The sequence below is a fragment of the Pan troglodytes genome, chromosome 2 (genome assembly GCF_028858775.2).
Source record: "Pan troglodytes isolate AG18354 chromosome 2, NHGRI_mPanTro3-v2.0_pri, whole genome shotgun sequence".
NCBI lineage: Eukaryota > Metazoa > Chordata > Mammalia > Primates > Hominidae > Pan > Pan troglodytes.
This window is the reverse complement of record NC_086015.1, coordinates 122883835-122897743: the sequence shown is the minus strand read 5'-3', so window position 1 is coordinate 122897743 and position 13909 is coordinate 122883835. Positions and strand designations below refer to the sequence as shown.

At 44.9% G+C, this 13909-nt stretch overlaps 2 protein-coding genes across 5 annotated transcripts in view; one reads left to right on the top strand and one right to left on the bottom strand.

The window, feature by feature from the left end:
- Positions 1-313: 313 nt before the first annotated feature.
- ADPRH (ADP-ribosylarginine hydrolase) overlaps positions 314-13909 on the bottom strand; it is a 29947-nt gene continuing 16351 nt past the window's right edge. Inside the window, exons 1-5 of one of the 4 annotated variants that reach the window (XM_063806133.1) lie at positions 10438-10539; positions 9626-9777; positions 7792-8125; positions 3616-3976; positions 314-2796 (exon numbers count right to left, since the gene is read on the bottom strand). In XM_063806133.1, coding sequence (XP_063662203.1) covers positions 2382-2796; positions 3616-3976; positions 7792-8089 — 1074 coding nt within the window. In that variant the 5' untranslated portion in view covers positions 8090-8125; positions 9626-9777; positions 10438-10539 and the 3' untranslated portion in view covers positions 314-2381. Of the gene's footprint in view, positions 2797-3615; positions 3977-7791; positions 8126-9402; positions 9778-10437; positions 11067-13909 lie in introns of those variants that run through there. The other 3 variants (XM_001163408.8, XM_063806134.1, XM_063806132.1) reach the window with 3 other exon arrangements.
- The window catches only part of CD80 (CD80 molecule), a 57194-nt gene continuing 52940 nt past the window's right edge, over positions 9656-13909 (top strand). Inside the window, exon 1 of the mRNA XM_016941715.3 lies at positions 9656-9763. The gene's annotated coding sequence lies outside the window, so the exon portion shown is untranslated. The remainder of the gene's footprint in view (positions 9764-13909) is intronic.

Genomic DNA, 13909 nt, shown 5'->3' with positions numbered 1-13909 from the left:
TTTAAAAAGATGCAAGTTTACTCGTTCCAGATAGGTACAGAAAGAAGAATAAACGGAGAATGTGGTGGTTGGAGAATCTTGAAGAAGAGTGAATGAGGTCAATGCTAATTTTATAGATCTAAAACAACAAACAAATAAACAAAAAACAACTATTGCCAAGACTTCTAGACAACATGTAGCAATCTTGGCTAACAAAGAAAGCAAATGAAGCAGCATCACACAGCAGGTCCAAAAAGCATCATTTGAAATGTCACATATGACCTCTTCTGTTGTTCAATATGCATAGATTAACTTGATAAGAATGGCAAATTCATACAATGTGTCAGACCATCTTTATTGATTTACCCTCTAATGTTACGCATAAAGTTTATCTCTTCCCCCCATTCCTTCTCATCCTCCCTTCTCTCTCTCTCTCTCTTTCTCTGACACACATACACACACATAAAGAAGCAAAGTCACCAGCTGAGAGCGAAGTTTGGGGTGGAAGTTTTGAGGTTTGAGAAAAAAGAAGTCTGAAAGTCTAACCTCTTTTTGAAATGTGCCTGTGATGAAGAGTGACAATCGGCAAAGCAAATCTAATAGGATCTCTAAAGAGCCTTTTCCTGTTGTTTACAATCGTGGCTAAAGCCCTGCACTAGAAAACAACAAATGCTAAGATCCTCCCTGCATCCCCTACCCCCGACCCCCTGGGGCACACACAACCCTCCTCCACCACGTTCTAAAAAGACTGGAAGGACTTGGAAAAACATTCCTATGGGATGAACTCGAAGGTGGCAGGACTGCTATCATCAGACCTCATTTCCCCACCGCTTCCAGCTGAAAACCAGGGATTTCACAAAGGAAAAATCATGAGAGTCATAGTTCTGTGGTTTTCTCAAAAGGAGAAGGAAGGGACGCTCTTCCTTCCCACCCCTGAGAACAGGCCAAATGAGAGCAAGCCCACTGGCTGGACTGAGGGTGACCAAATGAATGTGACGATGGCATCTCATTTCCCAGGTGGACATGTGCTGGGCAGCATGTGCCTAGGACTGACTCAGAAGACACACAGCACCACACAACAGGATTGATGTGATGACAAGGCCAAGACAGAAGGCTGTGGGAGGAGTGAGGAGAAGGTGGCCAAGTGCCTGAACAATCAAAGCAGGTTTCACTCAGGAAGCTCTATCTATCTGAGTTGGGTCTTGAAGGACAAATAAGAATTTATTATCAGGTAGACAAGGATTGGGAAGAGCATCAGGAAATGAAGAAAGGGTGATGTATTCATTGGAACATGATTAGTTTAGCATGGTCAATTTGTTATTCGTAAACATAACTCTGGAGGGTAATGAGGGAAGCACGAGCTAGGAGGCTAGTTCATAACACTCAATAGATACAGATTAATGCCTATTGGCTGCCCAAGCACTGTGCTAGGTTCTGTTTAGAAATCATGCAAACAAGCAAATAGACAATAACAAAATTGGTAATGTGTTAACTGCCATGATGAGGAGAGTACTGAGAGCAGCTCAGAGCAGCATCTCCCAGACTTGAGTAGCTTGGATTGCAGAAATCCGGCTGAAAAATCCTCAGTGCAAGAAGGCAATAGAGGTTATAGATTCAAAGTATATTTAGGAGGTAGACCAGCCTAGCAGATATTGTTAGGACCCCACATATATCCCTCACTGTTCCCATGCCCTTTACAGCTTGCCCCTGCAAGTATCTCTGAGTCTTTACCTGAAGACACTAAGGTTTGGTTTGTACAAAGGGTAAGCCAAGAATTACCAGGGAGTTAGCATCTCTGGCAGTGGTCCTCAACCAGTGTCAGATGGAAGTCAGTGGATAAATACCCCAGGTTTGCTTGCCCTTCAAATGGGACAGTTCTGAGGAATGCTTTAGGCAGAGGACTCAGATGGCAGAGTGCCAACCGCCCACAGTGGAAACCTGCTCATTAACATACCCCATACTAGCTCTCTTCCCTTCCTGGTTTCATTTCCCCATTCTCATATCGGTATTTCCTGGAATCATCTCCCATATAAACTGCTTGCATTCAGATCTTTGTCTCAAAGTCCACTTTGTGGGAACCCAACTTGAGACAAACAGAAAAAACTTTTAGAACAAGTAGATGATGAAAATGAAGACTCAAATATGAGGTCATGAGATTTTTTGCTTGCGAGACGCTGACCCTATCAATTGAGATAAAAGACTCTTCAGTGTAAGAAAAGGGATAGATTCTGGAAGAACAGGATGAGCCTGAAAAAACTGAGCTTAAGGTGCCCAAGGGACTTGTTATCTCAAAATTCCCTGAGTACAAGGTTAAGACTCTTGACTTTGGAAAAACTGAAAAGAAATAGCAGAAAAGGAAATACACAAAAGAAGAATCCATCAGAAGTGAACATCACATCTCCCTAAAGGGAAATTACAGTGTCTTCTTTTGACCCGAGAGAATATAAGGCCCTAGCTGTCTCTTCCAGCCGGTTTCTGTATTCTAGTTTCTCATAGTTGGAGGGACTCACTCCTTTAAAACCATACATAACTCCCCACCAGCAGCCAGCAATGGCAGCTGTAGAATCACTGTCTCCACCATGGAAAAAGGCTCGGTGGGCAAGCTCCTTCCAGGAGTCTCCTGCAGCAAGAACAGCATCATAGGCAATCATGGGGGCATCGTGCCCACTGCTGCCACCCCAGCCAGAGTAGCTCAGGGAGGTGTAGAACTGATCCCTCTCCTTCACACCGAAAGACTCAGGGAAGGTAGGGGCTGATTCTCCATCCAAAATCCCTCTAAGTTTTAGGTAATTTTCCCATTTGGTTTGGAAGTAGGACCTGTAGAAAGGAAAAAATCTAGAGTCAATTGAAAAAAATAAAGTGAAAAGTCATAACAAAAAGCACCAGGTGGATGTGTGAACAGAGAAAAATACAACATAACTTTGGCTTCTTGCAGTAATATCATAAATTATTTAAACATCAAAATTATTTCTATATAAGTACCATTCATTCAATACATTTTTCATAAGGATCTGCATAAATAAGGCATTGATCCTGTTGCTAAATAAAGAGATACATATCAAGTTAAAGGGTAAGAAATACAGGTTTGTTTTCCCTGGGAGGGTCGAGAGTAATGACCTTTTAAAGGGGAACTTCAAGACATCACAACTGTGGGTGACTTCAGCAGAAAGCCTCTTTTTATTCTAAGAAAGACAATGTGAAGTGAACTCACGAGAAGGGGAAGATGTGGCCTTACCACTTATTGGTTAGCTAGTGGAAAAACCTATCTCTGGAATTTTAACCAAGGATTTCAAAATATTATTTGTGTACCAAGACAACACTGAAAAAGCAAATTCCAGGAAAGTAGGAAATAGGCATGAAAATTCATGGCAGAATAGGATAGCCACAAAAATGACAGGATTCCTTTGTAAGAGGGAAACACCACAGCTGCCCTATTCATTGAGGTATCCACTTGGCTACTTTGTAGAATCATTACTGGAAGGGAACTTGAAATCCTTAGCAGATGGGTAGAAAGGGGGCTGGGGGTGAAAACCATGAGGGTTGCTGTGATCTCTGAATACAAGACATATATGTGCAGGTGGATGTACACGCACAGATTCAACCATGTTTGAGCAGGGCGTGCACTTACAGACTCACCAGTGTTGAAGATTTTCCTCTACAAAGTAGCCTGATTGGACAATGTACTTTTTAGCTTCTGGTAGCAGCTCCATCAGTCCTTTTCCCCACTGCAAAGGTGGTCTGGTATTCACAGCATAGGCTGTAAAAAGAGCAGACGCAAGGGCCCCCAGGTAGCCTGTTGGGTGGTGGTGGGTCATCCGACCACTCTCGATGCTCACTTGGATCAGTGTGTCCAGTTGGCTATGGTGTGGGAACCTGAGACCAATGCACATGGCCCGCATGGCAGCCCCACAGCCGCCCTCATGGCTGTTGAAGGGAATCCTCCAGCCATTGGGTTTGCCCGGCTTCAGCTGCATGGCATTGTGCACCGAGGCACCACCTGGGGAAGAGTCGGATAAGGGATGGGGGTTAGCATAACTAAAGCAAAGGCCCCAGCAGGAATAAATAACTAAACTCTGTCTCCAAGTATTTTTGATGGAAAGGGAGAGCCAAAAAATATGATGATGCATGCCCCAAAACTCCAAACCCCACCCAACAATGTGCCTTTCTTTATGTATAACCCTTGGCAAGATAACGCTAATAAAGGCAGCAGACTCATATAGTGATCCTTGGAATCTTTACCAGACATTACTGAGACATCACAAAAAAATTAAGAAGTAAGTATATTGTTCTCTTTTTTAAGTAAATAAGCCTTTTAAGCTCAGAGCTTAAGAAACTTCCTCAAAATCACATAATCAGCTAGTTAGTGGCTGGGTAAAATCCATCAGACTCCAAAGCCCAATTCCTTATGGAGTCCAATAAGAACCTTACAATTAGGCCGGGAGCAGTGGCTCATGCCTGTAATCCCAGCACTTTGGGAGGTGAAGGAAGGCAGATCACGAGGTCAGGAGATCGGGACCATCCTGGCTAACACGGTGAAACTCCGTCTCTACTAAAAATACAAAAAACTAGCCGGGCGTGGTGACACATGCCTGTAGTCCCAGCTATTTGGAAGGCTGAGGCAGGAGAATCGTTTGAACCCAGGAGGCAGAGGTTGCAGTGAGTCAAGATTGCACCACTGCACCCTGGCCTGGGTGACAGAGCGAGACTCCGTCTCAAACCAAAAAACCAAAAAACAAAAAACAAAAACCTCACAATTGGAGTTCCTGAACATCAAAAAGAAAGAAAGCGGCCAAAAATTCTAGAGTGAAGCCCTGGGCTCAGATGAGGAGCAGTGGATTCAGGGAAACAATGTGTCTTTGGTGAGTCACTGAACCTCTGGGCCTTGGCTATCCCCTCGTGACAGTGATGTAAGCAGGCTTGTCCCCCGACCTGTCCTACTGGGGACCTGTGAATACGCATGCGAGCCAAGCGATGGCAGCAACATACGATGGAGTGTGGCACTGCTGTTCCTTTACTGGTCAGTGTTTTCACAAAAATGTTCATGGATGGCACAGGTGGACAAAAAAAAGTTTCCACTTGCTAAACTGATGAGCTATCAGATGCCGAGAAAGGATGAACAGAGATTGGCATCTAAAGCCAATCCTTGGGGTGACAAGGGCCCCTTGGTATGGTGATGGGAAGCTTTCATCAGGAGGTGTTATGTGCTGAATTGAGTCCCCCCAATTCAAATGCTGTAGCTCTAAGTACCTCGATTTGGTGATAGGGCCTTTAAAGAGGTGGTTAAGCTAAAATGTGGCCTTTAGGGTAGGCCCTAATCTAATCTGCCTGGTGTCCTTACATGAAGAGGAATGCAAACACACAGAAACACCAGGGATGCATGCACACAGAGGAAAGACCATGTGAGGACACAGCGAGGAGGCGGCCATCTGCAAGCCAAGGAGAGAGGCCTCAGAAGAAACCAGGCCTGTCAATATCTTGACTTGGATTTCCAGTTTCCAGAGCTGTGAGAGAAAAATTTCCATTGTTTCAGCCACTCAGTCTATGCCATTTTGTTATGGCAGCCCTAGCAGCCTCAAATAGGAGAGGTAGGTCAGATGGGCCAGAGAAAATCACCTGGTGGCCCAAGTGGCTCTAACAAGTTGCCGAAGTGGGCAAGAACCACTTGTGAGCGAACCTGTGGCCAGAAGTCTCTACAAAACCCTTTGCATTTTTTTTTTCTTGAGATGGGGTCTCACTCTGTCGCCCAGGCTGGAGTCCAATGGCACGATCTTGGCTCACTGCAACCTCCGCCTCTGGGGTTCAAGTGATTCTCATGCCTCAGCCTCCTGGGTAGCTGGGATACAGGTGTGCACCATCACACCCAGCTAATTTTTTAATTTTTAGTAGAGATGGGATTTCACCATGTTGGTCAGGCTAGTCTCAAACTCCTGACCTCAGATGATCTGCCCGCCTTGGCCTCCCAAAGTGCTTGGATTACAGGCATGAGCCACCATGCCTAGCCGCATTTTTCTTTAAAAATAAAAAATATACATTTTTCTTTTTACTTATTCATCACAGAAAACTTAGAAATACAAATAAGTAAAAATAAAAAACTATAAATACTCCCATCACCCAAATATAATTAGTAACATCTTTGTACATGTTCTTCAAGACCTTTCTCAACACAGAAATACATATCTATTTTTTTTTTTAAAGTTTTTTTTGGCCGGGCCTGGTGGCTCATGCCTGTAATCCCAGCACTTTGGGAGGCTGAGGCAGGTGGACCAACTGAGGTCAGGAGTTCGAGACCAGCCTGGCCAACATGGTGAAACCCCATCTCTACCAAAAATACAAAAATTAGCCAGACATGGTGGTGCGTGCCTGTAATCCCAGCTACTCGGGAGGCTGGGGCAGGAGAATCGCTTGAACCTGGGAGGCAGAGGTTGCAGTGAGCCGAGATCGTGCCACTGCACTCCAGCCTGGGCAACAGAGTGAGACTCCATCTCAAAAAAAAAAAAAATTTTTTTTAACTGGCCATTCAAAAAAATTTTTTTAAAAGACAGGCTTTTGCTATGTTGCCCAGGCTGGTCTCAAACTCCTGGACTCAAGCAATCCTCTCACCTTGGCCTTTCACAGTGTTGGGATTACAGGTGTAAGCCACAGCACTTGGCCCCACAGATCTATTTTTTAAAGGACAGTAGGTTCATAACATACATTCTATTTTATAACCTATTAGTGTATAATAATACTTTTCAATATTAGTAAATATTATTTGCAAATTTTAAATTTTTATTAATATTTTAATTGACAAATCATAATTATATACATTTATTTAGTATAATGTGATGATTTGATATATGTAAACAATGTGGGATGATCAGGCTAATTAGCATATCTATTGCCTCACTTTTTTTTGTGGTGAGACATTTGAAATTTACTCTCGGTTATTTTGAAATATACGATACATTGTTATTGAGTAGAGTCACCCTGAATAATTTTAATGGTTGCAAATGTGTCAGCTTAATTAATTATGAGAGATTTAGGTTCTTTCTATTTATTTCTTTATTTTTTAGAGTCAGGGTATTGCTTTGTCACTCAGGCTGGAATGCAGTGGCACGATCCTAGCTCACTGTAGCCTCAACCTCCCGGGCTCAAGCAATCATCCTACCTCAGCCCCCCAAGTAGCTGGGACTACAGGTATGTGCCATGACACCTGGCTAATGTTTTAAAAATTTTTTTCTGGAATTGTAGTCCCCAACCTTTTTGGCACCAGCGACCGGTTTTACAGAAGATAATTTTTCCATGGACGGGGTTGGTTGGGGGAGATTTTGGGACGAAACTGTTCCACCACAGATCATCAGACATTAGATTCTCATAAGAAGCCCACAATCTAGATCCCTCGCATGTGCAGTTCCCAACAGGGTTCAGGCTTCTATGAGAATCTAATGCGCCACTGATCTGATGGAGGCAGAGCTCAGGTGATGATGCTCCTTCGCCCATCACTCACTTCCTGCTGTGTGCTCCAGTTCCTAACAAGCCACGGATCAGTACCTGTCTCTAGAACACGGATTGGCTACCCCATTCTACAGACAGGGTCTCCGTATATTGATCAGGCTTGTCTTGAACTCCTGGGTTCAAGTGATTCTCTCACCTTGGCCTCCCAAAGAGCTGGAATTACAGGTATGAGCCACCACCACGGCCGTTATTTCTATTTTTATCACATTTACAAACACTATTGTCTCTGTTATTTAAATCTCCATCAACATTCTTAATGATTTCCTCAAGGCTGTTTTATTCTTTGCCCTCCTTGCACCTCCCACCGGCTGTGCTCACCTGGTGCCCGCCCATCCATGTCTTCCATGCAGTCTTGGTAATGCTTAGCAAGGAGGTAATACAGTTGAGTCAACTTAGGGGCTTTCCCAGCTTCCACAAGAGCTTCTGCTGTGGCCAAGTGCATCACTGTGTCGTCACTAACTCTCCACCTTCCCACGTCTAGGGCATCCAAGCCGCCCAGCTGGGCCAACTGCCGGTGTATCTTCTCCCCATCCTGGAGGAACTCCCACTTCCCATTGTAGTACCCCAGGGCATCTCCAGCTGCACTCAGCACCATAGCAGCCACATACTTCTCCATCAGTCCCTCACAGTTGCTGGGCTCTGGAGAGGGTGTCTTTGTGGGGAAATTAAGACAAAGGAAATAGGATGAGGAGCAAGAAGAATCAGAAAAAACGACTCCAGCTATGTTTTATTGAGCACTCACTACTTGCAGACATTGTATCAGTGGCATCTCATGTAATCCTCATCACTGCTCTATGAGGAATATAAAGCCCATTTTATGTATGAACAAATGGAGGACCATGGAGATAATGCAGTTTGAGAAATGTTCAGTGACTTGTCTCAGGTCACAGAACTAATAAGTGGCAGGGCTGGGATCCCAACATAGGTCCCTCTGACTCCAAAGTCTATCATCATAACTACAACTGTATCTCTTGCCTCTTGGTGAGTAGTAAGCCCACTAAATTCTGCAAGTCAAACCCAGCTCATCATTTTCTCTTCTTAGCTGGGATTTGGCCTTAGAAGTGCAAGGCTTTACACTTCCTATTAGTGTCACAATGTGTAGTTCACAAAGCACCTGCACATTCATTGTCTCACTAATAGGGAGGGATTACAGTATGCATTTCACAGATAAGAAAATGAAGGCTCAGATAAGCTAAATTCACAAAACAAGAGGAGTGGAAGTACTGCAACCCAAATCTTCTGATTCCAGCCAAGCCAGGATGCTTGGTATCACACCACTCAGACTCAGTCCAGATCTTCTTACCTTGGGCAACCTCTTGGTGCCTCAGCCTCCACATTTATAAAATGGCACTGATTTTAAAAAGTAACAACCTCCTGGATTTGTTGTTAGGAATAAATAAATTAAATTTCATAAAGTTGGCTGGACGCGGTGGCTCACGCCTGTAATCCCAGCACTTTGGGAGGCTGAGGTGGGTGGCTCATCTGAGGTCAGGAGATCGAGACCAGCCTGGCCAACAGGGTGAAACCCCATCTCTACTAAAAATACAAAAATTAGCCGGGTATGGTGGTGCGTGCCTGTAGTCCCAGCTACTCGGGAGGCTGAGGCAGGAGAATCGCTTGAACCCAGGAGGCAGAGGTTGCAGTGAGCCGAGATTGTGCCACTGCACTCCAGCCTGGGAGACAGACCAAGACTCTGTCTCAAAAAAAAAAAAAAAAAAAAAAAAGTTCTTAGAGTGCTTGGCACATAGTAAGCTTGATTTTTGACATATTTGTATTATTCATATACAACCAGGGAAAATGGGTGTTCTGTTTTAGAACTAGAACATTTTCTCCCCACAACCTTTCCTTCGACAGTAATGTTTAAATATTGTTTCTCTTAGAAATGATCAGCTTCTAGAGAATTCGAATCTCTATTAATAATATACCCACCGTGAATGAAATCCCTGGTAAAGCGCTGGCTTCCCTGTTGGTGCATTTCCTAAGAACCCCCCTCTTGCAGCCAATTCCTCAGGGTTCCCTACTCCCTGTGGCTTTCAGGTCAAAGCCCTCCATCCCATCCAGGCCAATACTTTTATAAGGGTCTGGCAGACTAGCTCATTCTCCCCTCAGGTGAAACTTTTCCCTCCCCTCCACTTATCTAAACCCTATTTACCCAAGGTCTAGTTCAAGTCAGGAGGCTTCCAGAAGTGCTTCTGCAGCTGCACTGCCGTTGGCCATGGAATGCAGGCTGGAGAGCCCCTGGAGAAGGAGTAAACGACGAAGATGGATGCGTTCCACTACCCAGTTACTGGTAATGCTGAGTTTCTGAGCTCACAAAGGATATTTGTAAATGTTATTTACAGAGTTTATTATTTACAGTGAAGCCTAGGCACTGAGATTCTGGGCTACTAGACCTGACTCTGCCGAGATAGAATTGTGGGAGAACAGACACCCGGGACAGCGGTTTGCCCATCTGTAAACTGGAGGGGGAAGTGGGGAGGTATAGGCTCTCGGAAGTTCCGTCCTGCGCTGCGATTTTCAGACACTAGGCCAAGACACTCTGCTTCTTGGCCTCGGAGGACTAACTTTAACCCCCCATACCCTCCCTCTCAATGTCCTCATTGTCCTTTCCGTAATTCCTTCTGGCTCCACCCTAATGTGTGTTTCTGTGAGTTGCAAGCTGGGATGGGGGAAGAAGACCGGCATCTTTTTTCGGTTGTAAATTCCCTTTAACGTTCGCTTTCAGAACGCTGTAATTACTTAACTCCTCTGAACTTTCACGGGTCACATTCTCGTACCCGAACTATACATTCAGAACTAAGATCTGATCAGCTGCTTCCGGGCCATGCCCGGCTTTGGAAAGAAACGGGGCGGTTGACACGCTCCCACGATTTGCAAGACTGGGAATCCTCATGGTCGGCCACACTCGGAGAGCGCCAGGGGCGGGGGAGGGGAGCGCGGGGCCGAGGGCCGGGATCGCGGTACCTGCTCGTAGCCTGGACTGGAACGCGCGAGCGACGGGCGCGGCGCGGGCTCCCGGGGCCGGGGAAGAGGCCTGGCTGCTGCGGGTGGACGAGGGCGCGGGTTGGGGCGGAGCCGGGTCCCCGGGTTCCGGGACTGTCCCCAGATAAGCAGGGCGGCGGCGAGGGCCCCCGCACCTGCGCTTGGCCGCGCTGAGTTTGAGCTAATCTTGGAGCCTCCAAGGCGGCTTCCTGGCACCGCCGCGCCCTTCTGCACCCAAGCGAGAGTGGACGGGACCTCCGTCGCCCGCCCCAAATGCTCTGAAGAGCCCGGAGCCTGGTGCCCGGAATGTGGCGGCACCGGAAAGCCGGCTCTCGCCTGGCTGTGGTCAGTGACTCCCGTGTGGCCCCGGCTGACGCCTTCGCCCGTGCTCACGTCCGACTTTGTAGGACTGTAGTGGACCGGGTGTGCCCAGATGCTTGAAGAGCGTACTGAGTGTGCCGCCTTTGCCAGGGTTCTGGGCCCTCACGCATAAAGTGGGATAATAATATCTGCCTCTTAGAATGGTTGTTAAGGATTCAGTTAGTTAATTTTAACTAGTCATTTATTTGGCAGCAGCGTAGAATTCTTGTATCCTGATCGTAAATAAAAGCAAAGAAAAACGAAGAGTATTTTTGTCTAAATACATTAATCATGTCACTTTTAAAGCAAATCAGAATCACCATATGCAAATATTCTATATATTTCTCCAAAGTTTTAAATTTGCTATGCCTATTTTCTTGCTGTAATGACTAGCCTTGGTCTGAGAGCTTTTTAAAAAATTGATATATAATTTATATATAATGAAATGTCCTTACACCATAATCGAGATATGAAATATTTCCAACACTTTAAAACATTCTCTTGTGGCCTTCCCAGTGAATAACCATCTCCATCTCCAACTCTAGCCTAAGTGACTTTTGAGTGTTTACAAAAATCAAGTTCACCAATAAGGGAGGCAGAGATCACCTCCAACCCCCCACACCCTTTAGCTCTTAGTGAGCTAATCAGCTGCATCTAGAAGCCAAATCGACACTAGGCAGATTAACAAGAGAAAAGTATACAAATTTTATTCATTTTAGATGTACATGGGGATGTTAAGAGACTGAATCCTGAAGAAAGTGTCCAAAGCAAGATGCTTTTATACTTTTTAGAAAAAGAGTGATAAATTTAAGAAGAAATGACAGGACAAAAATCTGGCTAGGGTGGTAAAAATTTCTAGGGGAGCCCCTAGGAGATATATGGGGGGTGGGGTGTAAAACAGGTGGAAGATAATGGTTACTTTGCAAGAATGTTTACTCCAGTCCAAATGCCACCTCCAGTTCCAAATCTCTGGTGATGAGAGCTATTTTCTCGCTCTGGCGTGGAGAACATACCTCTCCTAGAGGAATCTTTATTGCTGGCTGCATGCAGGAAGAGACAGCTCAGCTCCTGTCAGGGAACCAGGCTCATTTGTCTTTCACACAGTATGCCAATCACTGAGGCGCACAAGTTTTGCAGTAGAGAAAGGGTGTATTCACAAGGCAGCCAAGACAGGAGACTGGAGAACAGGCCTCAAATCTGCCTTTCCAAAGATGGAATTTTAGGAGTGCTTATGGGATAGGGGAGGAAGGTGGTCCAAGGTTCAGAGAAAGATGAGGTAAGGAAAAGTGAGGCAATCGGTAATCTGAGCAAGCATAGTCAATCTTCATGGCTGTTCATAGAACACATGTTCACAAAATCGTGACGTTAGCATGATCTGAGAGTGGAGTTTTGGGCCTTCTGATGTCAAAAGGTCACCCATTGGACACTCACACAGGCCAAGATGAAGGGCTGGTGGCTTGAACTGGACAAGAACTGACTCTGAGTTCCTGAAAAATAACTTAAGCAATATTTTCCATGGTGTCCTATCAGAGAAGTTATCTATAAGGAGGCACGTGGAATTTAGTTATGTATCGTCTAGCTACATGACTTTTAGCTATGCAGGTTTTAAAATCGACTAGAAGCAAGTGACCAAAAGCAAGCAAGGCAAATTAAGTGTCAGGCCTAATCAGGTCAGCCCTCAGTTTTACCCTTTCTGAAACTATAATTTCTCTAATGTTTTCAACTCAAAGTAATCAATATATTATATGGCATATTTGGGGATGGCACATCCCTCATTCTTTCAACTATCAAAGATTTTCAGCCTCTGAGGATGCAGTCAAAGCAAGTTCTGTAGTAAGAGACATTTTGAATAATAAGCATCCCGATAAAACTCAACACAGTTTCAGCTTAAGATGTCTGCTGAGGATATTGTTCATATTATGTAGTGATCTTTCTGTGAGAATCCATGGGAAAGGGCGATTTTTTGTTTTCGTTTTTGACTTAAATGTAAAGAATAACTGGGGCTGGGCACAGTGGTTCATGCCTGTAATCCCAGTACTTTGGGAGGCCAAGGGGGACAGATTGCTTGAGACCAGGAGTTTGAGACCAGCCTGGGCAACATGGTGAAACCTGTTCTCTACAAAAAATACAAAAATTATCCAGGCATGCGCCTGTGGTCTGAGCTACTCAGGAGGCTGAGGTGGGAGGACTGCTTGAGCCCGGGAGGCAGAGGTTGCAGTGAGCTGAGATTGTGCCACTGCACTCCAGCCTGGATGACAGAGCAAGACCCTGTCTCAAAACACAAACAAACAGAAAAACTGGGGTTGTTAGCAATTAGTTTGCTTTGAACTTTATGGTGCCTATGAACTTTGTGACCATTAGCATAGACTCCCGACACATCCACGCTATCTGGTTTCAAACCCTTGTAACAACACTTGGGGGCCAGGCACGGTGGCTCACGCCTGTAATCCCAGCAGTTTGGGAGGCCAAGGCAGGTGGATCATGAAGTCAGGAGTTCGAGACCAGCCTGACCAACATGGTGAAACCCTGTCTCTACTAAAAATAAAAAATTAGCCGGGCATGGTGGTGGGTGCCTGTAATCCCAGCTACTCGGGAGGCCAAGGCAGGAGAATTGCTTGAACCCAGGAGGCGGAGGTTGCAGTGAGCTGAGATCGTGCCACTGCGCTCCAACCTGGGCGACAGAGTGAGACTCCATCTCAAAACAAAACAAACAAACAAAAAACACTAGCTTGAGTAAGTGATTTTAGACAAGTCACTTCATCTTGCTAAGCTTCACTTTCTGTTATTAAGTAGGAAAAATAATAGTACATATTTCATAAAGTTGGTTTGAAGATTGCATGAAATAATTAATTGAAAAATTTTAGCACAGTGCTTATCAATGTAGTAGTCATGCAAGAAAAAATTACTACCAGGTCAGATATCTCTCTGTATTCCCAGTTCTCATCTCCATCACACACATGAGCCATTCTACCTTCTTTTCACATTAGTTAACACCTACTGACATCCTTTCTCTTCTGTCAAAATTAGAAAATGTTTTTGGGCATCAAGGACATTGTCCTGTAAACCAAAAGGATAATTTGTCAGTTAGCATGTT